This window comes from Pleurodeles waltl, chromosome 9 (assembly GCF_031143425.1).
Source record: "Pleurodeles waltl isolate 20211129_DDA chromosome 9, aPleWal1.hap1.20221129, whole genome shotgun sequence".
Lineage (NCBI taxonomy): Eukaryota > Metazoa > Chordata > Amphibia > Caudata > Salamandridae > Pleurodeles > Pleurodeles waltl.
This window is the reverse complement of record NC_090448.1, coordinates 477,751,532-477,776,367: the sequence shown is the minus strand read 5'-3', so window position 1 is coordinate 477,776,367 and position 24,836 is coordinate 477,751,532. Positions and strand designations below refer to the sequence as shown.

The window sequence follows — 24,836 nt, the reverse complement described above, 5'->3', positions numbered from 1 at the left end:
CAAAAATAGAGCAATGACAGATCGCACAGAAAAGATGCGGAGGAGGAAGAAAAAAAAAGGGCAGCAGAGACAGGAAACTGGAGTTCAGAACAGAGGAGGACAGTGTAGAAAGATAAGACGAACTCTAGGAGTAACAGAAATGAGAACGAAAGGTGGGGGAGAGGAAAAAAATAAGATAGGGCAAAGGTGAGAAAATGAGCAGGTACAGGGAAACAAAATAATTTTAAGGTGGAAAATGGAGAGAAGAGAACAAGTCAAACGGACAGGAGCAAAAAGTAAAGGGACAATTCATGGTGAGGAGAGAACAGACTGGGGAGAAAATGAATCCGAATTGAAAACGATAGAGAAAAAAGTGGTAGAGAAGACGAGGAGCTTAAACGGAATTTAGGGGGGGGGGGGGGGGGGGGAGACCCGGTGTGAAGTAGATAGGGCAGAGGAAGAAGTGGGGGAGAAAGGAAACGGTTTCAAAGGTGCAGAAGAAATAAGTACGATTAAGCGACGGAACTAAGCGAGATTGAAATGGGATATAGAGGAGAGAAAGAAGATGGTAGTGAAAGGTTCAGTAGTAGGAAAGGGGAAAGTCAGGAATGAGGAACTCAGCCCAGTAGCGGTAGTGTGGCTATCACAGCAATAGGTACAGCAGCAACCAGGGATGCAAGAGGCCAACTACACCCAACTGCGGATGTGTTTTAAAAAGAACTTGGGAAGTGAAGAGACGCTTTCTTTTTGCATTAGGGCCCACACCACCCTTGCTAGACCACTGCTGGTACCTCCTTTAGGGTCTTCTTTACAGGAGTTACGTCTTTGTCCTTCGGTGTAGTTTGCGGCACACAGAAAAGTTCCTCAATGCTGGAATAATTTGGCTCTATGGATTTGTTAGAAGTGTTCATTGATGCCCACAAGGAGTGGCTATCTGCAAGGTACAATGGTGGAAAACACTTAAGGGGGAAAAAGGTGTACACATACTGGGCAACCGGAAACATCAACTATATTAGGTCATAGAATAAATCTTTAACTTCGAGGGTTTTAGTGTTCTGAAAAGAAGCTCAAACATTTGTCTTGTCGTGGAGAAGATCAATTAAAAGCATGCAAGATTAGAGAACACTACAAATCATTTTTTGTTTTTGATAGAATGGTCTACGTCCCAAGAATTCACTTAGACAAGCCGCTTGTTCATTTGTAGACATTTTGTTGTTGCGAGTTTTAGGCCATGGAGAAAAGGACCGTATCAAAGCACTCAAGCCGAAGCAGCACACACACTAATGACTAAGTTAAATATATATTTTTTTTTTGCATTAACATGATAACGCAAAGTCATGCTAAACGCTATTTGCAGCGAGAAGCTGCTCATGTTCGGTATTATTATGGTTAATTTAGCCATGAATTTCAAACGGAGTCATCGGTGGTTGTGATAGAGCGTTCCGTACTAATAATTTACCTGTATTTGGACGCTCTTTAGGCCGATGAATCTTTTGGCTAAGTGGGACTCTCCGTACTCTCAGTCAATTTAATTAAATCAATAATCAATAACGAACATACGCAATACCCTGATCGACATAACACTTGACAATTAATCCAGAATACATTTCGGCGAACCCTGACCTTTCAGTCAGGAATAACCACACCAGTTTATTCAAAGTTAGTGAATTTATTTCCCTATATTAACAAAGCTAGCACAATATAGATGTGTCTCAACACCAAATGATAAACATAAATGAACATTAATAGCTGTCCATAACGGCGAAACAAGTGCAATCTATGCAGCATTTGAATAACAAGGCATTCGATAATGGCAATGCAAATCACTAAAACTATGATCTGTAACGAGCTAATTGCATACATTTAGTCAGCGTAACAAGGTCTCAAATTGCATCGTGCAGCAAAAGGAATCCTCATCTAACCTCAAATTAGCATCGGCATGTGGGACTTCATGCAAAAACAATTTAGCAACATTAATTTGGAAAACTCCTAACTAGGGCTCTTATCAAAAATCAGCAGTTGGTTACCTAAAAGAAACACAATGCAATTGTACAATCTCCTTTCATATTTACCAATTACGATCAGCATACAAGGAAGTCTTCGTCTCACAGGTACCGTTTCTCGATCAGCATGGGACAGGGCAAAGGGGCAGGGGTGGACGGGGCAATTGCCTCACGGCGGCAAAATAAAACTACTACTTCATGCAAAGGGATCAAAGTTAAAGTCTCTAGGACAAGAATCATTTAAAGTCTCTTTCTCTCGATTAGAGAAAGCATCAAAGTCTCTCAAAATGGCGTCGCAGCAAGGTGGGCCATAATAGCTATAGTGTCCTGCAAAATGGCGGGTATCGAGCTAGTAATGGCTGCAATGGCTGGCAATGGCTACTTTCTTCTCGTGCACCTGGTTTTTATAGACAACAGTTCAAATCCAGTAGGGTCTTCCATTGGAGGGTTCATAGGTTAGCTTCAAATTGTCCAATCAAAAACAACAGTTCTCAAGCTTTTACTTAAGCATACATTATCCTTGGAGATGGGTACGCAAGTTGCAACATTTTATACCAATTAACTCACTTTCAGAGCTTCCATTGTCCGCACCTGCAGATCGACCTTGGAGCAAAGAGAAAAATGCCAAGCTGGCACGAAACTTTAAGATAAGCATGTGAACGATCTCAGTGGAAAAGTACAGCTTCAAGCAAAAATATACGTTTATTAGCACATTGGAAAAATACGAGCATCTAAACCGTGAGACCAGGCAACTAGGCCAAAGCCTGCACTAAAGTTATGCTAAGCTAAAACATTTCAAGCAAGCAAATCGTAGCACACGTTTATGATTATGTCGGATTAGTGCAATTCTAATACATCACGTTACATAAAGCACGCTTATAAATGTTGGCAAACTACTCTGAGGGCACATTTTGTCCCCGTACAATCTTTATTAGTTCGATTAAAGCCACACATGATTATTGCTATTCTACGTTTAAGCGCTAATAAATATAAAACCTTCATTTCAGCTTCATCAATCCCTCCTCTGATGACTACTTGTCATCACACCAAATCATGCCCACAAATTTTATTCCATTAAAATTCTGTCAGTTCTCTTTTCCTTTTAATTCCCCTCGTTTTCGCCTTGTATTCTTCTGCCATTCTTTTCATTATTTTCTCTTCCTTCCTTCTTTTAATTCTTTCCATAATCATTATTATTCCCCTTTTTATTCCCCAAATTCCAAATATGCAAATCATTACTATTAAAATTCCCTGTATTATTTTTAGTAATATTCCATTCCAAATTCCCCCAATCCAATTTCCCACTGAAGCAAGTCCTTTTCCAACCTTCTCCCACACTCCTGGTTCTTTCAGTTCCTTCAAATCTGCACTCTCTTTTGTTAGATTAGCAAGCATAGTTTTAATTTTCACACTGTTGGCGGGAATATACGTACAACAGTGGCGCGCACCAAGCATTTTGCAAACGCCGCCATCCTTTGCTAAAAGAATGTCTAAGGCAAGCCTATTTTGAAGAGTCATAGCTCTTTCCGCTGCAAGTTCAGCATCTATCAGGATTATAGCACCTGAAAACTTTGTCAACATGTTATCCACTATAGTAGACAACTTTCTTATTTTGATGGAATTCAGCACAACTCCCAATGAAGGAATCATGGCTCCAAATATATCTCCTACCACAGCAGCTGCGGTCTCTCTTTTCTGGATACGATGGGATCCAGATGTCTTTTGAATCATCGATAGGTCATCCAGTTGATAAACCTTTGGGAACACTATACCCAAATAACATCTCCCCCACCATCCCTTTGGAAGACGATAATAGGCATTATACCCACAAATGTAATATACACCTGGAATGACAGGGTCAAGTCCGTTCATCATGAATGTCCATTTGGCCTTAAAGATAAACGTATGTTTACACTCACTCGCTCCTACAAAAATGTTGTCATAATAAGATTCACCTCGATATATACAAAATTTCCCTACATGCCAAGCATCTAAAGCTATTCTCCCTTGTGTCTTTATTGCAGCAAAATCATAATTATCTACTGAAGTCCTCTTATGTAGCTCTTTTTCTAATTTCGCATTCATTTGTGCCCTTCTATCATCTGTGCGATCTAAAAAGCTTATTTCTACTGCAGAAAGCGAGCAGGTAAGGTTTTCCCTATGAGCGCGAGCCGTTTCAAAAGGTAGCATTGGCTCGAAAAATTCCCTCATTATTTTAGCATCCCAATCTTTAGCAATCTGGCTTAGCTGCGCTATTATAGGAACATATGCAAAGGTAACATCATAATTTGAGTAAAAATATTGTATGTTAGTTTGACCATAAAATCTAGACATTACTATACTACATGTAATCCCGTATGTAAGAGGCATGTGGTGATATGTCACCCCTTCCTTTACTGATGTCGGTATCTGTGTACACACATAACAATCTTTCGCATCCATAGTCTCAACATACTCTGTTAGCAAGCGATAGAAAACATTATATGAAAGCTCTTTCTTATCATGCAAGAGTCTCTCATCTATTTCTAGTCTTTTCAATGCGGTTAGTTCAGTGACAGTAACAGGAGCAAAAGTAGAAGCATCAATTCTCACCCTTTCCATGCATTGCAAGCACTATTGCCATTATTATTAGTACACATGCAATTATCAAGCCTATACACACATATTTACAATATTTCTTTCTACTGTTTTGCGACATGATCTGTATAGAATCAGAGAGCTAGAAGCACCTATAAAGAAACTATTTAGCAATTCAGTTACAAAGCTGAACGAGCGCAATGTTCACACAGTCTTCTTCAAGAGGCCAGTCACTTATCGGTTAGCAGCATTTGTCTCAATTCGGCAATAACTCAGTCTTTATCGGTTTAGCAAATGTCTCATCTGGTTGTTTGTTTCAAGTTATATTGTAGCAAGTAATGTCATTTATCACCCTTTCAATCAACAGAGTCCATAAAACTTTTCTTTTCTATTGGTATCTCTTCTTCTTCGTTCTCAAGGCTTAGAGATACAAACTCGTCAGTCCAATCGTCATTGACTGCATATGCCTATTCTGGACCGGAATATCTCCTGTTTGGTATCCTTTTCAATTTTGCTTCTCTTTTCGATTCTGCTTCGCTGGTACTTTCCACTTTTGTCAAGTCTTTTTCTTCACTCGGGGATGGTACCACGACAGTTACTTCTTTTCTTTTCTCTTTCACTTTTGGCCTTTCTCCGTCATTCAAACTTTCTTCAGTCCTTTGTTTTACTGGTGATATACTTAGTCTCCTCTTTGCACCATGTCCATTTGATGGACCTGCGACCCTTTCTGTGGAAGCTTGAACCTTTTCATTCTGTCCTGCCTTGTCCCCTCCTTCTGGGGAATCGATCACGTTCTCCTTTTCTTTTTCTGTATCGTCTGCTTCTGGGAAAGCCCTCCTCTGATCAGGCTCTCCCGCTTTTTCACCTTTTTCGAGCCCTTCGTCACCGTTACTTTCGTCAGGCTCTGTATCACTTTCAGCTGCTTCAGGTTCTTTGTCACCTTCAGCTGCTTCAGGCTCTTTGCTACCCTCAGCTGCTTCAGGTTCTTGGTCACCTTCAGCTTCTTCGTCGCTGTCTGAACTTTCTCCTTGGTCTTCCCCAAGTGAGTGGGTCTCTTCGTCCTCCAATAATATCTCTCTTTCTCCTGCTTCTGCCTGTTCGCTTTCAGTTCGGTTTTGTTCTGCCTCAACACTCAGCACTGTTTTATCAGGCACTGGCAGTTTCAGCGCTTCAACTTCCTCATCTGTGGGACACAACACTTTCTTTGTGTGACTGGCGTGAATCCAGTTGGGAACCCCCGCACACTTCACAGCGGTAGTTGTCGTCAGGATCACTTGGAAAGGGCCTTTCCAACGGGGTTCCAGACACGACTTCCTCACGTGCTTCTTTACCACGACCCAGTCACCTGCTTTCAGTGCGTGTCCTGGACCTTGTATCGGTGGCAAGGTGGTTGCTTCCACCTGGTGAGAGAAAGAGCGAACCACGTCAGCCAGACCTTTGCAGTAGTCTAACACCAAATCATCTGTAATATTCAAAAGCACGTTTGCGGGAACTGCGGGAAGTCTCATAGCCCTGCCCATGAGAATTTCGTGCGGAGACAATCCAGTCTTTCTATCAGGGGTGTTTCTCATTGACATTAGCACCAAGGGCAATGCATCAGGCCATTTCAAATTTGTCGATGCACATATTTTCGCCATTCTTGATTTCAGTGTACCATTCATCTGCTCCACCAGTCCTGATGCTTCAGGGCGATAGCTACAATGCAGTTTTTGCTCAATGTTCAGCGCTTCGCAAAGTAACTTTATCACCTCGTTATTGAAGTGACTTCCCCTATCTGATTCTAAAGAGATCGGGAATCCGAAACGTGGTATCAACTCTCTCAACAATAGCTTTGCAACTTTAAGGCTGTCATTTCTACGTGTGGGGTATGCTTCAATCCAGTGACTAAAAATGCACACAATCACCAACACATACTTCAGACCTCCATGCACAGGCATCTCAATGAAGTCCATTTGCATTCGACTAAACGGGCCACTTGCTCTACCAATGTGGCTCGCGTTCACGACTGTTCCCTTTCCTGGGTTCATCTGCTGGCAAGTGACACATCGATGGCAAACTGCTTCTGCAGCTTGACGAAATCTGGGGTTAAACCAATCAGTTTTGAACAATCTTATCATGGCATCTCTCCCTAGGTGAGCTTGCCCATGATAGAACCGCGCAAGCTGTGATAAGAGACTGTTTGGCAAAACAAATTTTCCCTCATTTGAAACCCATAACTCATCTGGTCTCTTTATATATTGTGATTTAATCCAGGAATCTCTTTCGTCCTCCCTGACGTTATTCTGTAATGCTTTTAATTCATCTATTGTATCTACAACTTTCAAGGCAAATGCTTCAGCTGGTTCGAGTTCTGGTTCACTTATCGAATTCCATTAATCTCTGAGCAATATACAATTCAAGGCGCAAAATCTTGCGACTTGATCCGCATATGCATTTCCCAGAGAAACATAGTCCTGTCCTTTTGTATGAGCACTACACTTTACCACTGCAACTTCGGCTGGCCTTTGAATGGCGTGTAACAATTCCCTTATTCTCTCCCCGTTTTTCACTGGGGATCCTGAAGTCAGGAAACCTCTCTGTGACCATAGTTGTCCAAAGTCGTGCACAATCCCAAACCCGTACTGACTATCAGTGTAAATGGTGACTTTCATCAATGCAGACAGTTGACATGCTCTTGTAAGGGCTACAAGTTCTGCTACTTGTGCAGAATAGACTCCTTGAAGCCAGCCCGCTTCCAAGACACCTGTTACAGTACATACAGCATATCCTGCTTTCAAAATTCCCATCCCATCTCTTAGACATGAACCATCAACAAAAACAATTTGGTCATTTTCATCAAGCTTAGTATCCTTAATGTCAGGTCGAGGTTTTGTGCAAAATTCAGTCACCTGAAGGCAGTCATGCTCGACGTCTTCAGCGTTCTCAATTTCAGCATTTTCACCAGGAAGCAAGGTTGCTGGATTCAACGTAGTGCACCTTTTCAGCTGCACATTCGGTGAGCCCAGAATTACCGTTTCATACCTTGTGAGTCTTGCTCCGGTCATGTGTTGCGTTCGGGAGCGGGTCAAAAGTATCTCAACTGAGTGAGGGACCATGACTGTTACTGGATGTCCCATCACTATTCCTTCACTCTGAGTGAGGCTGATACCAACTGCTGCTACGGCGCGCAAACACCCTGGAAGTGCTGCTGCGACCGGATCCAAAGTAGCTGAAAAATACGCTACTGGTCTGTTTATGCCACCATGGGCTTGAGTCAAGACAGACAAAGAACATGCATCACGTTCATGACAAAACAATGTGAAAGGCTTTGTGTAGTCAGGCATACCTAAAGCTGGAGCCCTGCACATGCATTCTTTTAGTTCAATAAAAGCATCCATCTCATCTCCTTTCAGCTCAATTTGATCCAACGCATCCTTCTGGGTCAGTTTCAGTAAAGGCTTTGCTAGAGTTGAGAAGTTGGGAATCCACTGACGACAGTAGCCCACCATTCCCAAAAACTTCCTCACCTCCCTCCTTGTCTTGGGTGGACTCATTTGAAGTACACTCGTTATTCTTTCCTTCATTATTCTCCGTGACCCTTTCTCTATTTGGTGACCCAAGTATTTCACTTTCTTCTGGCAGAACTGCAATTTGGAAGGAGACACCTTGTGTCCATTCCTTCCCAAATGGTTCAGCAGAGCAATGGTATCGGCTGTGCAGCCACTTTCTGTCTTTGATGCAATCAGTAAGTCATCAATGTACTGTACCAGGGTTGACTCGAATGGCAATTCTAATGCTTCCAAATCTTTCTTTAGAATCTGATTGAAGATTGACGGTGACTCAGAGAACCCTTGAGGAATTCGACACCAACTGTACACTCGGTCTAGGAACTTAAAACAAAAGAGGAATTGGCTGTCCTCATGAAGAGGCACAGAAAAGAATGCTTGTGACAAGTCGATGACTGAGAACCACTCGGCATCGCAAGGGACTTGAAACATTATCACAGCTGGATTTGGTACGACAGGGCAACACTTGACTATGATGTCCTTTATTTTCCTCAAGTCCTGCACTAGTCGGACCTTTCCACTTGGCTTTATTAGTCCCATTATTGGTGAATTACATGGACTGCTTAACACTTCTTTCAGTACTCCCTGTTTTACAAATTCGTCAATAAGTTGGGCAACTTTCATGAGGGTGTCTTGTGCCATGTGGTATTGTGGGGTCTGGGGAAAGATTGCATTGGGCTTTACAGTTACTTTCACTGGTTCTACTCCTTTCATCAATCCCACCTCTTTCCCTGTCATATCCCACACTTCCTTTCCGACTGTTTCCAGTAATTCAGCTGGAATATCTTCTTCAGTTATCATCGGGAAAAGACAAATCAGAGGATACTCTTCATCGACAGTTTCCATCTCATCCCCCTCTACACTGTCCTCTTCTTCCCCATCAATGCTCGTCTGAATTGTTATTCCCTCGTTCGAGCACATAATCGAACAACCCAATTTGCACAACAAGTCTCTCCCTAACAGTGCTATCGGGCTTGAGTCACATACCACAAACTGATGCACCCCTTGATAGTTACCGATGCTGACTGGTACCGGATCTGTTATTGGGTTCGTCAGGTGCCTATTTGCTACTCCCACCACTTGAACTGTCCTCCCTGAGAGTGGCAAATTTGGTACTTCACTGCTCTTAACAGTTGAACGTGTGGCTCCTGTGTCAACCAAGAATGAAACACGATGACCAATTACTCTTCCCTCTACGTACGGACCCTTTTGATCAACTTCCAAGGATGCTGCAAGCACACAATCTCCTTCTTCTGAACTTTCACTCTCCCATACATTGTTTATTCCACTCTCACTGTGTAGTGGGAACTGTTGTACTGTGCCATTTGTACTCATTCCCTGACCCGAGACCTGTGGAGGAACCATCACTTGCTGCTGACTCATTGGTGCCAAAGGTATTTGCATTTGCTGATTAGGTACCATGGGTAACTGCTGTTGCATTGGCTGCATTTGCGTCACCTGCATACGGGGCATCTGCATCTGCTGCGGCTGCATAGGTTGTAATCCCTGCAACTGATTTACGGTCTGAAAATTTGGGTTTGGACCGCTCATTTTCGGTCCCCTCATTGTCTGAAATGCATTGACATCATTGTTTTGCTGACTAACACCTGCACCTGCCTGCACCATCGGGCACTCGCGTTTCCAATGTCCGACAATTCCGCACACGTGACACGGCATCACCTTCTTCATTGCCTGCACACCATTCACAACAGTGTTCAAATCCGGACCATTATTCGCAAAACCTTCTCTGCCTCTGCCTCTGGCCTGTGGCTGAAACATCATATTTCCCTGCAACTGCGGCTGCGATTGCAGTGCCTGCTGTTGGAACCCTTGCATCCCTTGCAAACCTTGCAGACCTGTCTGAGCTGCTTTAAGTTGCATCATCATCACCTTCTCCTTCAACCTTTTCTGTTTTACTTCAATTTCGTCGCTACAGTATTTCGCATAATTCAACACCTCATCAATCGGTTTCGACTGCCAACAAATCAAATGCGACTTTATCATCTGACTTATCTCTGGTCTCAGCCCTTCCACAAATCTAAACACAAAATGAAGCATGTCCTTCGCCTCTATTGTTTCCGTGCCACTGTAATTCTTGAACGCCTTCAACAATCTCTCATTGTAACTATGAATCGACTCTTTAGCCTCTTGGGCCGTTCGATCGATCTTCTGCCAATCCACATTTTTCGCGGCAACCTTCGTCTTCAAATGCTTAATTACCTTATAGTACAAGCTCATCACCATAGGTGAGGGTGCACCCGTATCCCTGTCTCTCTCTGGTTCACTTGTCGGCCAACCTACAGCTCTTTTGCAATCCTCCCACAAATCTGCTGGAACCACAATCTCAAAGAGAGTATTCAGGTCTTCCCAGAGACATTTTGCAAGCTTCACAAACCTATCAGTCTGTTGATACCATTCAATCGGTTTCTCTCTCAGTTTGGGAAAATCATCCGTAAAGGACTGAATGTCGCTTCTGTGCCATGGTACATGTATTAATTTTCCCCCTGCTGTCTCCCTCATTGGTAACATGGTTACTGCCTCGCTACTTTGTGGTCTTTTCTCATTGAGCTCTGTAGCACTGTCCCTCCTCTTTTCCTTTCTCTTTACCCACCTGCTTTCCCATTTGTCTAAGCACCTCCACACTTGTGCACTCTGCAACAATTCTCTAAGGTGCGCCTTCATGCCTGCTGATCTCATGTGTTCAAAATCTGTGGTCCCGAAATCCAACCTATAGCTCCTGCTCAAGTGTTTTGTCTTGTCTATATCAACCCCGTTTTTGTCAGCTACTTCCTGCAAACTTTTATGTACCTTGTTCACTTCTTTCATAATCCTGGGACATAGATACCTCAGCTCTTCTTCCGAATAGGACTCTAACCTATTCACACCCATAGTCCCTTCCACCAATTCTTGTGCTTCCATGTTCAATCTCATCCTATTCATATAATCTTCTCCCTTCCCACTGGCTGAACTTTGAGTGGAATTCAGACTGTTAAACCACTGTGTCAGCTGTTGTGCATTTAACCCCATCAGTGTAGCATTCACATCGACTGCCATCGATGGTTGCGGCAACTTTTCAGTATTCGATGACAGCGGTATCATCAGTGGGGGACTTGACCTCACCAGTATTGACTGAGCACATATGGGACTAAACTCCATCAAGGACCCAGATCCAGTTGGCTGAGCCGCTATTAGAGTTATCCCTGGAGTGTTTTCTATGCACCTCCTTTCTGTCCCATTCTGCAGTATTGATCCCTGGCCGCTCATACCTAAGTTAGGCTGACTGTACAGAGGTACTGGTGGACCTACAGTAATGGGTAGTGATATCGCATCTGGGTTCTGTCCATTTCCCATGTTCTGAGGCATGTTAATTCCCACACTATGGGTCATCATTGCCGGCATACCCATTTGACTCCCCGTCACCTGAGCATGTGCATTTCCCCCCTGCATCTGCTTTTGAGGCATCAAAAACTGAGTTGATTCAACTTGTGCCAGTGTTGGGTTGTGACCATTCTGTCCTCCCATTACGGTTGGATCTAGAACCATTCCCGTACTGTTGTCACTGCTGTAGTACCTTGGGATCTGCGGCTGATAATTTTCTGCTGGTTACAACATGGGCACATCTGGATATATTCTCCTAACCTGCGGGGTGAACAGTAGACTCGGGTCCTTAGATCCCGATGATGCTCCTGAACTCTGAGTTTCACCGTTCTGTACCGATACCGGAGGGGCAGAACTGGTACTTGGACCTTGTCCACTCTCCGCATAAGGTGGTGGACGGTCGTTCAGCAATTGCATGATTAACTCCTCATCCTCTAATTCCTCTTCTCAACTTTTCCTCGTCCTCCCTATCCTTGGAACACCTCCTGTTTGTCTTACAGGTAGCTTTCTTACCTGTCTCCTCTTCTTCCTTAGTAATTGCGGGAAACAATTTTATCCCCTGCAATACATCTGACCTCCACACCTTCTGTGCATTATCCCACCTAGCGTCCGCTAGTGTCTTTTCTACCTTCCTTATCCTTGTCTCGAACTTATTTTGCTGTTGCTGGCTAGCCATCAGTTCCCAAATCGCTAGAGCCTCAAACTGTGCTGGCCTTGGAGGTACCTTCATGTCGTACATCGTGAATCTCAAATTCTCTAGTATCCTTATATTGAATGTCCCATGAATCGGGAACGCTACGCTCCCATGTTTCTCTGTCAGCTTGTGCCACTGCTTTAACCAAAGGCACGGAGCTACCCCTTTTTCCTCCATTACAATGTAAGCTGGTGTACCTTCAGGTGGCGTCTCTTCTCCTACGCTCGCTTTAATGTAAGACTCCCCCTTCATCGCACTCATTAATGCTTTAAAAAATTTCATTTTCTCGTCTTTTATTTCACAAAATTTGTAATCAATAGGTGACTTTAATTCCCGGAATACTCTTCGCTTGCCTTTCCCCTTCCAATCGAGCCCCACGGACTGCGTCCAATCCGTGCGCGACCCTTCTCCGCAACCAACCTATCCCAGCGCGGCTCCTAGTGACGTCACACTCACACACACTGCGGCTGACAAAGCCTCGCGGCTAGTCCTCCTTCACTCAGCTCTTTTCGTAACAACTTCTTGCATGTATCGCGAGCTACCAAAAATAAAACAGATCTGTCGGTTTACTACAGGAGGGGTAACACAATCGCTTCAGGACCTTAGGGATTTTTCACTAGCCTCGGCAGTTATTCCATCTTTCTCGGTCCCCACGTTCGCAAGCAAATCTGACCCGCAGACCTACTCTCAACTTGTCAATGATCTATTCTAGTGCACTTAGAATCTTGTCAAAGCCCGAAGTCGAAGTTTCTTTCACTCCCTTAACACACGTACCGACTCGTTGACCACGCCCGATCAACCTACTAAACCGCCCAGACCACAACATAAAACAACATACTCCGGAGTCTCTTGACCTCGCAGGGCCCGTCTCAACAACAACCACGTGGACCTTTTTATGCACAAAGCGCCACACGCACATGAAGTTCGACGACTTCCCTACTCTCACACTCTGAGTCGCACCTCCGCTATTTCTATGAAGTTAGACGACTTCCCTATTTCTACACTCGGAGTCGCACCTCCGCTATCCTCTAAAAAGAAAAAAAAAAATTCCTCGCAACCTTTTCACACAATCTGCGGCAGTAAGCTGTGCAAGCGCAAAACCCTAACTTCACTCATACCATTACTAGTACCGCCAACGCGGATTCCATACCTCCATTCTCTTCATTCGCAAGCTCCGAGATCCCGGGAAAGTCGCGGTGGACCTAGCCCATCATCATTCGGTCAATCAGTTTTATCCAAAAAAAATCTAATTCAACTGCTCGAGTGGAGTGTCAAAAGTCAAAACCGTTAATTCAACACCATGTACTTTAAGAGTACGGGGTCCCAAAAGGCGAAACCGTCCTCTGCTACCATCTACTGATAGAGCGTTCCGTACTAATAATTTACCTGTATTTGGACGCTCTTTAGGCCGATGAATCTTTTGGCTAAGTGGGACTCTCCGTACTCTCAGTCAATTTAATTTAATCAATAACGAACATACGCAATACCCTGATCGACATAACACTTAATTAATCCAGAATACATTTCGGCGAACCCTGACCTTTCAGTCAGGAATAACCACACCAGTTTATTCAAAGTTAGTGAATTTATTTCCCTATATTAACAAAGCTAGCACAATATAGATGTGTCTCAACACCAAATGATCAACATAAATGAACATTAATAGCTGTCCATAACGGCGAAACAAGTGCAATCTATGCAGCATTTGAATAACAAGGCATTCGATAATAGCAATGCAAATCACTAAAACTATGATCTGTAACGAGCTAATTGCATACATTTAGTCAGCGTAACAAGGTCTCAAATTGCATCGTGCAGCAAAAGGAATCCTCATCTAACCTCAAATTAGCATCGGCATGTGGGACTTCATGCAAAAACAATTTAGCAACATTAATTTGGAAAACTCCTAACTAGGGATCTTATCAAAAATCAGCAGTTGGTTACCTAAAAGAAACACAATGCAATTGTACAATCTCCTTTCATATTTACCAATTACGATCAGCATACAAGGAAGTCTTCGTCTCACAGGTACCGTTTCTCGATCAGCATGGGACGGGGCAAAGGGGCAGGGGTGGACGGGGCAATTGCCTCACGGCAGCAAAATAAAACTACTACTTCATGCAAAGGGATCAAAGTTAAAGTCTCTAGGGCAAGAATCATTTAAAGTCTTTTTCTCTCGATTAGAGAAAGCATCAAAGTCTCTCAAAATGGCGTCGCAGCAAGGTGGGCCATAATAGCTATAGTGTCCTGCAAAATGGCGGGTATCGAGCTAGTAATGGCTGTAATGGCTGGCAATGGCTACTTTCTTCTCGTGCACCTGGTTTTTATAGACAACAGTTCAAATCCAGTAGGGTCTTCCATTGGAGGGTTCATAGGTTAGCTTCAAATTGTCCAATCAAAAACAACAGTTCTCAAGCTTTTACTTAAGCATACATTATCCTTGGAGATGGGTACGCAAGTTGCAACATTTTATACCAATTAACTCACTTTCAGAGCTTCCATTGTCCGCACCTGCAGATCGACCTTGGAGCAAAGAGAAAAATGCCAAGCTGGCACGAAACTTTAAGATAAGCATGTGAACGATCTCAGTGGAAAAGTACAGCTTCAAGCAAAAATACACGTTTATTAGCACATTGGAAAAATACGAGCATCTAAACCGTGAGACCAGGCAACTAGGCCAAAGCCTGCACTAAATTTATGCTAAGCTAAAACATTTCAAGCAAGCAAATCGTAGCACACGTTTATGATTATGTCGGATTAGTGCAATTCTAAAACATCACGTTACATAAAGCACGCTTATAAATGTTGGCAAACTACTCTGAGGGCACATTTTGTCCCCGTACAATCTTTATTAGTTCGATTAAAGCCACACATGATTATTGCTATACTACGTTTAAGCGCTAATAAATATAAAACCTTCATTTCAGCTTCATCAGTTGCCATGCCTGCTTTGTGACACAAATATTGTGCCAGGTTCACAACGATAAACAAAGTGTAAGTTTACTCTTTTTCGCTTTCGCAAATTATTTATTACGTTTGTGACCATGAAGGCTCCAGTCGAGGCAGAAGTCCTCACATAAAAATATAGGGCTGTCCTGTCTTTTTATATAAAGAGTTTCCCGCCACGACTGTGGACTCTTGACAGTTGTAAATTTATTACATAATTTGCTTCTGAATAGTGGAAAAATCAAGGTAACCATCCACACAAGTGTAAGTTTCTTTGTGAATCAGGCCCTGAATTTCGAGACAGCAAGCTTGGGTTCTAGTAAGTGTTGAGTGCAATGTTTTTTCGTTCTTTCCCATGAGAAGAAATGTTTTATCTTTGTGATTAGCATGGAACGTTGTTTTAATAAATAGCACACTCAAGAGACACCTGCAGTGTCCAGACGAGTCCATATAGATTATTTTGTTACAGATCGTATACGTTTGAAGTTCCCAGACAAAACGTTGAATTAGGAGAAACTCGGAGCCTATTAAGTATGGAATTGTACAATCTTGGTTCAACTTGATTGGACAGCATTTTGCCAACTGCGTGTAGCTGGGTAAAATCTTAGTGTTGTATGCCTTTAGAGCAGAACGGATTAAAACGGAGGCGATCGGAGCAGGAGATTAGTTTCTTTTTTAGTTCTCTCAAGAGGACTGACTTTTCTCCTTCCCTAGGAGGACCCTCTGGTGGTTCCGCCTCTGCTTTGTAAAATAGAGTGCCTATTAATTGACACAACCATTTTCATTATAGATTGCTGCTAACATGTTTAGCCTTCTGTAAAACATTCTTTTAATAAACCTTCATTGTTTGATACTAAAATATTTATAGTGGAGCCTAATATGCTTTACATAATATTGAATGTAAAGATTTGTTGACCATGGGCGGGTGAGGTGCACCAAAGTCTGTACAGGATTAGCACCGCTCACTGTCAATCCATGGAAGCAATTTATGCTACCTACTTTTGCATAAAGGAAAGCAATAACACTGTGTATGCAGATAATGCTCTGTTAACATATTCAGACCTGATGACCCAAAGAAGCTCAGGTTGTAGGCAGTCTCACATGTGCAAACATGGATGTATTAGAACTGGTTGTACAAAGGTTTCTAAGTAGAAATTGTGCTTCTAGGGACCACAAGTACCACACTTCTGTCTTGATTGCTGACCTCCATGAGCATCCTTCACCCGTTGCCCTTATGATCAATGTAGAATCAGAATCTGTTCTTTGGCTAAAATGTGTCCTTCACACCTCTCATAAGCAAGGTCAAAATACTCGGCATCTACTGCATTGGCCCACTCTAGTTTCAGTAGTTGTCATTTATGACTAGACTATATCAATAGCATCTTGAGCTGCCTCCCTGCAAATCAAGGGCAAATTCAAGAGAATGGAACTATGAGGCCCACCTTGTAGTCGGCTAGAAATGGACAGACCATGTTATACCAGCTACCTTTACTACCAGCCAAGCAAGTGGTGTAGCTCAAAACCATAGGCTTTGTTCTAAAGCTCTACATCATAATGCACCAGAGTTGCTCAGAAAACATTTGCCTCCTTGCCAAATGACCAAGCATTGCAGGCTAGCTGTGTAACGCACTACACACATTTTAGAAGGTCAGTCTTGTTCCCAAGTTCTCACCCCCTTTTTCTGAAACATTGTTCTAGTGTGCTAGTGTCAAGCAAAATATCAGAAACAAAAACATTCCTCTTTTTCACCAACAATAAAAGGTTATTCCTAATGTTTATTTCAGTATGCTACACTTGTTCCGCTCACCTCTTCCCTACCCTGTGTTCCATGGTTCTGAGGCAGGTTGGGCACTGAAACAGCATTTTACAACTGCTTTAAGACCATCCACCCCTTCAAAGATTAGTGTAGCTGAGCCTGGCATATGTGCACAAGTAGCCTGTCACAGAGTGGACATTGAATACATTGATTATGGCCTGAACAAACGTAATATTTTAATTTGGAATCAACACCAATGATCCCCATTTCTTATCGACTATAGTGTAAATCTGTGGTGCTTTACCATGAGTTTTTAGTACTTTACTGTGTTGGAAAATGGGTTATTGGTAAGGGCAGGTAGGTACCTACACTTAGCATTAAGCCACTAACCTCCACTAAGGTCCAGTTAGGTCTCAGTAAATTAAACCCAGCTCAACCCTTGGTAGCTTGGCAACCAGCGTCAAGGCTTAACGTAGGAGACAGAGTGTAAAGCATTCAAATTTCACAAAACAGTAATTAAATAAAACACAGGAAACAGTTTAAAAATCCACAACCAATTTAGAAAAATAGATTATATTTTTATCTTTAAAATGACACCAAAACGAATAAAATCGGATAAGGGGAACCGGAGATATGAATTTTGAAAGAATTATTTTTTTAGCGCCTAGAAACAAAAAGCGCCAATTGGGTCATCTGGTTGCACCTCGACCGGGGCAAAGTCAAAGTTTCAGGCCAACCGCGATGGAGCCCTGCTCGGCTACAGGCCGCGGGAGGCCTCGGTTAAAAGTTTACCTTCATACTTAGGGCCAGATGTAGCAAAGGTTTTTACCCATTCTGTGTCTATGGGAAAAGGTGTTCGTACATATGGCCCCTAGTCTTTTTTTCAAAGATTTTCTTCAGCAGGACGAACCTGCCAGTCCAATCCGACCTCCTGGATCCCTTCTCCGGATACGCGATGCTGGAATCCTCGGTGGAGATTTTTACCTTCGACTTAGTCGTTTTTTCGAGGTGAAAATCCTTCGACTGGGGTAAACCTGGATCTTGATCCGACGTCCATGGAGCCCTCCTCAGATACGCTGGCTGGGAGGTCCCGGTCAACTTTTTACCTTCGGACTTAGTCTCTTTTTCTGAGATTTTCTTTACCGGGACTAACCAGCAAATCAGGCCGGGTCGCGGTTGAGGCAAGCCGGCTAGAGTTGCCGCCGCGGGTCGGTCCCTCTATGGAGCTTTTTTTCAAAAGTTGTCCAAACTTCTCCAAACTTCTGGGGCTTCTCCAAGATGTCCTTTTAAGGTTCTTTTGAGGTCCACAGCTCACCCCAAGTGTCCAGAAGTTCTGAGATGGTCCTTGGGGGTGCAGACTACAACTCCCAGAATGCACCTGGCGCAAACTCCTTTTTGGCCACTGGACAGTGGTCAGCTGGTCGCTTTCTTCAGAAGTTGGTGCAGGGGACTCTGGTTAGCAATTCTTCACCTGTAGCAACCAGGGAGTCCCTCCTTGAACCAGTTAAAGCCAGGCAAAGTCCTTCTTGTGGTGAAGCCCAAGTGTGCAGCTGGTGCAGTCCTGAGTGCAGGTTCCAGGTGCAGGCCAGGGGTCCAGCAGGGCAGTCCTTCTGTTCTTCCTTATTGGATGTGGTAGGGAACTGGAGGTGTGGGTGCAGGTCTGCTAGTTTTATCCTTGCACCTGGGTGAAACGCAGGGGGGTCCTGGTTCTCCAATCAGGTGCAGGGTCCTTCCCCCTGTGATGACCACTTCATGGGAAGTGTGGCAAAAATCAATCCCAGGAGGCAACATTCTCTAAAAATCCATCATGGCATTTTTGGAGGTTACATCTGGCTGAGCCCACCCACTGGTGTGGCTAAAAATCATACACACCCCTCTCCTGCCCTCTCCTAATCTAATCAAGGGGGCACCTAGTTGTCTGGGGTTGCAGGATGTGGGGGTGTTGCTAGTTGCTCCAAATGTCCTTCTCTGCCTTTGAAGACCAGTTTGGCAGCCCTCCCCCTTCCTGCCTCACCATCTGCTGAGGGGCGATTCCTTCCCACAGGCACATTCCTTTGTGTGAAGCCAGGCTACTTCACACCTCATCAAGCAGCGTGGCCAAGCTGCTAGAGGCTGGCCAATCAGAGCACAGCAGCAAAAACAATGCAGGACTGAAATTGGCCACTTTTCAGGTGAAGTTTAAAACTCTTTACCTGAACAAGTTATATTAAATCCAACAACTGGAAGTTGTGGGATGTATTACAACAATTAATTTGATACCAAATTCTTGGTATGCATCATTTAAGGAGACTTTAAAAATTAAAATAAAGTCTCCCCATTCTAGCCTACGAAGGCCATTTACTACAATGAGGGAAAAACGAATGTGGCTGTTTTTACCTCACCAGGGCTTATAAAACTATTTTTATAAGGTCCCTGCTTATAGTTACATGGCACCCAGCCCTAGGGGCACATAGGGCACACCTTATGGGTGACATATATGTACAAATAAGGTAGTTTAAGATTATGGAACTACTTTTAATTCCAAAGTCGAATTTGCATATAACATTAATTTAAAAGCAACCAGCAAGGCAGGCCTGCCTTTAAAATGACACTGGGCACCTCAGCGGTGCACTACCTATGCTGTGGTCCCTAAACCTACATGCCCTACCATATACTAGGGACTTATCAGTAGGTTAACTTAGCCAATTATAATTAGCCTAATTTGCAAATCCATTTTACACAGAGCACAGGCCCTGGGAATGGTTAGCAGTACCCAGGGCACCATCAAAGTCAGGAAAACACCAGCAAAAAGTGGGAAATGGAGGCAAAAAGTTAGGGTGCCTCTGCAATCAGCCCTGTTTTCTCACATACTGTACTCCCACTGCAGGTCAAAGCTGCTCCCAAGATATTAACTTTACATTGGCTCTTCCTAGAGAAAAAGTTAAAGTTTCTTTCTAAAGGTTTGGAAAGGTCGAGAGACCAAATACAATATTAATTGGCCAAGGTTTGCACTCCTTCATATACTCAGGATTTTGCAGCATTTGTCCGAGTCATTCCTTAAGGAGATTTAGTCTTTGAACTACCCAGCTGTGCCAAGTCAATTACCGTGCTTGTCAGCAGGTAGCTCAAAGCCTCCCGCAAATTATATGCCAACTTGGAGAGGATTAGCCTGCTCCTAGGAGTAAAAGATGAGACAGATAGAATCTGCAATGTTTCATTAAGCCACACTTGATAAGCCTGGGCATACAGTTTCTCAGAGGAAAAAAAGGGTTGCATCCTGACCTCTGGCACATCTCACGGGCAGGGCTCCCTTTTGAAGTTTGAGGGAAGGAAAGAGTTTGTTAGGAAAGCTAAGGGCAGAGATAAAGGATCTGGAAGAACCTTTACTCAAAGCTCGATTACACCATTATACAAAAATTCCTAACATACTGCACAGGTGGCTAGACCAGGGTGGAGGGATGATGTGGCTTTTCTAGAAGGTGGGCATCTCTGCCCATTCTAGGACTATCCACCTCAACTTTTAACCTCCTGCATTATGGGAGAATTTAAAGAATCACTGGGAACTGAAGAAGACTAGGAAGTAAGGATCCAATGTGGATAAAGCAGTTTGGAGGGAAGAGTATAAGCACTAGAAATAGGGGTGCTGGAGGGTGCAGCACCACCCCTAAAATAAGCATGCTGAAGTTCAGAAGGTGCCATAAAGATGTGTTTAAATGTTGTATTTTTCTGGTAACATTTGCTTTGCTTCAAAGACGGAGGACAAATGTCAGGCAATAGCGCGTAATAAATGGCTATCCATTCTCTTAACACGGAGATTGGGGTTTACTTCAACTACAAAAGCGGGATGAGCTGGTAAAGCAAACTATGTGGCAGTCTTTCAGGGGTACAGTTGATGCCTTTTTATACAAAACAAATGCCTGTAAACTGTCATAAAGCACAAATTAAGGACATTGTTTGTAATTCTGAAGTGCGATGGAAACAAAGTTTATTAGGATTAAAATAAGTCAAGACATACTTATTTCCTGAAACCCTATTTCCAGACACTACCAGTTGTGTGCTTTGTCAGTGGTCATTGATATGTCTCAGGACATTTGGTGGACATTCCAATAGAAAATATGCTGTCAATGATGCTGTGCTACCATGCTTTAGTAATATATTCAAAAAGCACCAATGGCTGCATACTATACCCTGCTGATACATTATCTAGGCTTGTTCTTTATGCGATACTTGGAATTTTCACAATCCCAATGACTTCAGTGATTTAACATTGATGGCAGCACCCACACTCTGAAAATTGTTCTAGCACCACTGGTGAAAGGGCAAACTGGACATGTACTTTCTAGGTTGCTGTTTAGCATTCCATCCATCACTTGTTCTTTTTGCATGTCACCTTAAGTGGGATGGGTATGCCCAGATGTGGGTCCCATGCTCCCCCCTCCTAATGGAGCAAGCTAATACACTTTGAAAAAATGTACAGAGGGATAAATAGCATATAGAAATATTCCTCTCTCATGAAGACATCAATTAATCATTGGACATAGGATGGAGGCAAGACTGATTGAACAATTTAGTACAGCTACAAGAGGACAAACGATCTTGACTAGATGTGGGCCCTAATCTAAAAGTAAAGATTAAACGTCAGGAGATGCTTGGCTTTATTTCTCTCATATATGGCAAGTGTACATTAATAATTGCCCCCCAAACCTTCAATTACAAGTGGCCTTTTTGAACACAAGTTGTGCACTGTTTGTTTAAAAAAAAAAATCCCCTGCTAGGTTATAAATTGACATTTAATTTAAATTTAATTACATGCTTTGGCGATTCATCAGTATCCATGGCTTAGTCTAAAATCACTAAACTCACTGTATTCAGAAAGACAGTTACACATGGGATGTTTAGTTTACATATAATTAACAATGATGAAGCACCCTTCCTTTCACAAAACAAACCGATTTTAGAAGGGTAAAAATTAAAATAAAATATTGCCTTCTGTTGAAAATCGAGTCAGTTGTTGCTGTTTCTTTAATTGTGCACAGCGGTGACTGTGTGAGATTCAAAGACGCTGCGTCTACACACATGCGCGTTCTATCTATATAAATAAATAAAAAATAAAATAAAAAAAGTTAAGCACAGGTAGTAAGCGCCCCTCCTTTCAAAAGACCTACTGATTTGAGCAGGGCAACAAATATTGCCTTTGACAGCTCCAAGATGGCTGCCAAAAATAGCCAGATAAGTATTTTGTTGAAAATAGAGTCAGTCGTCGCCGCTTCTCTAAATGCGCACAGCGGCGACTGAGTTTCCAAGGTGCCGCGTCTTCTCACAAATGTCTTCTAAAAAAGAGTGGAGCACCAGCATACGGGCAGTGCTCCTCATGCTTTTGAAAGCTGTTTCGGGAAAGAAATTCGTAAGTTATTCAACTAAATAATGTTATTTGTAGAAAATGTAGTATGTAATGGACGATAACTAAGCATATTATAATAATGGTTTTCAGTACTACCGATGGATGTTTAGATTTTAATGTCAAACCCCTCTGCTGAAAAACTGTTTGCTGAACAGCATTGCTGCTTATAAAAATAAGGTCAGCCATTTCCATTTCATCTACATTAAGCATGGCCTTTGGCTTGCTTGGTTCTTTAGCTTCACAATAATGAATACAAATTTATCCTCTTTTCTTTCTTCTTTTAAAAACACTATATACAATAAGTATGAGTTGTGGGCTTGTCACAACAGATGGGACAATATAGGTTGTGTAAAATGGTTTGTAATGCATAAATAATATAAACACTGATATTGCTTGCTTTGTGGTCACACATGTGGTGTAGAAAAGAGTGAACAGTGCTTTTTAGAGCACTGGAGGTGGTGTACACATGATGTTGATTGAGAGTAATTTAATTTTATGTGAATTCGTATATAGGGACTGTGTTTGATGTGATGAGGAGGCCGGAAGCAAAAGGGCCGAAACTAGAATGTTTCTGAAAATTTGAATAAAAGATAAACTGAGATGGCATATACGTATTGGGAGGAAACGCCCCCAAAGGAAATGATACCTAATACCATTACCTCTTGAGGTATAAGACTGTTCGCCCGAGGAAGGCTTAGCAGCTTATTTGAAAAAAAAAAAAAAAAAAAAAAAAAAAAAAAAGACTCCAGTGCTAAGAGCTATCAAAATTATACAAATTTGGTTTTTTACTTTCATTGTATGATTTTATGATGTTATTAGTCATTTGTTTGTATAATATGTAGTTATGTATTGAATGTTGTTTTATGTGGAAATCCACCCTTTGATCAGAGTCAAACAGGGAGAAACAAAAACACTAAAATAAATAGAAGTAATGTGTAAGACAATAATTGTCCTCTATGATTAATTGATGTTTTCATGAGAAAGAAATATTTCTATTTACCCCCTCTGTACATTTTTTCAAGGTGTATTGTGTTTTGGCCTAGTTACAGCGGGGTTACCGCCCCCCTTCCTTTATTGGTGTAGGACTGGAGTCAAGCTAGCCTGGCTGATTCGGGGTGATACTCAGAAACCAGTCCCAGGATGCACATTTCCAGTCCAGGGAGGCCCTGGGGTGGACTGTTCCCATTTGCAGCAGGGTCAAGATTAATTTGCATATTGCTGGGTCCAAACTGGAATTGCATGGGTAGCCAAAACAAATTGATTACGGCCCAGGAACTAGGAGACATGCAAAGCTCCTGCAATACCACTATAGTTACACAGTACTTATACACAATAAAAGACAATACTCCGTGTTACCCAAAAATAAAGGTTCTTTATTTTAGTGACACGAGGCCAAAAATATCTTAGCGACAATACTCCTTCTGGAGGGAAGTATTTTACACACAATATACACACTAGAGACCAAAATCAGATAAGTTAATAGTCCCAAAATAGTGCAAACAATAGAAAATACCATAGAATGCAATACGAAGAAATAGGCCTAGGGGCAACACAAACCATATACTAAGAAAGTGGAATGCGAATCACAAATTTCCCCCTATGCGAGTGTAGTGGGTAGAGGATCGCTGGGAGTGTAAGAAAACACCAAAGTTAAGTAGAATACCCTGCCCCAGAGCCCAGTAAAGTAGGAGTAAAGTACAGCAAGTTTCTGTAGGATACACTACAAGTCGTGATTAGAGTTACTGCAAGAACCAAACAAGACTGCAAGCAACAAATTGTGGATTACTGTACCTGAAGACCTTTGAAGAGAGGAGACCAAGTCCGGAAGTCGCAGAAGACTCAAGGAAAGACAGGCGCCCTTGCCAACCTAGAAGATGGTGCAAAAGAGGATTCTCTGGTTGGAAGAAGTCTGCAGAAGAGCACCAAAGTCGATGGCTGAGGGTTCCTGCATGATGCAGAGGATATCCCATGTAGAGATGTTTGATGCAGGCGAGTTGCAGTGCTGGATTCGTCCAACAAGCCTTGGTGCATGCAATGTCACAGTTTGCATCACAATGGCACTGCCTGGACCTAGGAGGGACCTGGGGGCTTCAACTCCGACTCAAGAGGCAGAGGGGGCTCCCAGCACTGGAGGAAACCCAGAGATGAACAGGCAGCACCCACAGAGGTCCCAGGACACAGGGACAAAGAAGGTGCAAATTGCAGTTGCTGCAGCACTACAAAAGAAGGTCCCATGCCGCCGGAGACCAACTCAGTGAGTTGAGCATCGCAGGGTAGCGTGATGGGGACCTGGGCTACACTGTGCATGAAAGATTCTTGCAAATTGTGCACAGAGGCCTCAGGAGGTAGAGATGACGTAGTGCACAGGGGTACTGTCGCAAATGGGGAAGGTAAGCTCTTACATCTGCCAAATTTGGACAGCTGGACCTTAGGACAGTCTGCGTTGAACGAGTCCACCACCTGTGTTCCAGGGAGCACGCTCATCGCCACGAGAGGAGTCCCAGAGAACTAGTCGTCATCTTAGAAGGTGCCTGCTAGAGCTGGGAAGTGACTCCATCACTCCACAGGAGATTTCTTC

General features: G+C 42.9%; 1 protein-coding gene across 1 annotated transcript in view; it reads right to left on the bottom strand.

The window, feature by feature from the left end:
- Positions 1 to 24,836, bottom strand: part of LOC138258649 (inverted formin-2-like) — a 319,153-nt gene that overhangs the window by 194,013 nt on the left and 100,304 nt on the right. The window contains exon 3 of the mRNA XM_069205971.1: positions 771 to 913. Coding sequence (XP_069062072.1) covers positions 771 to 913 — 143 coding nt within the window. The remainder of the gene's footprint in view (positions 1 to 770; positions 914 to 24,836) is intronic.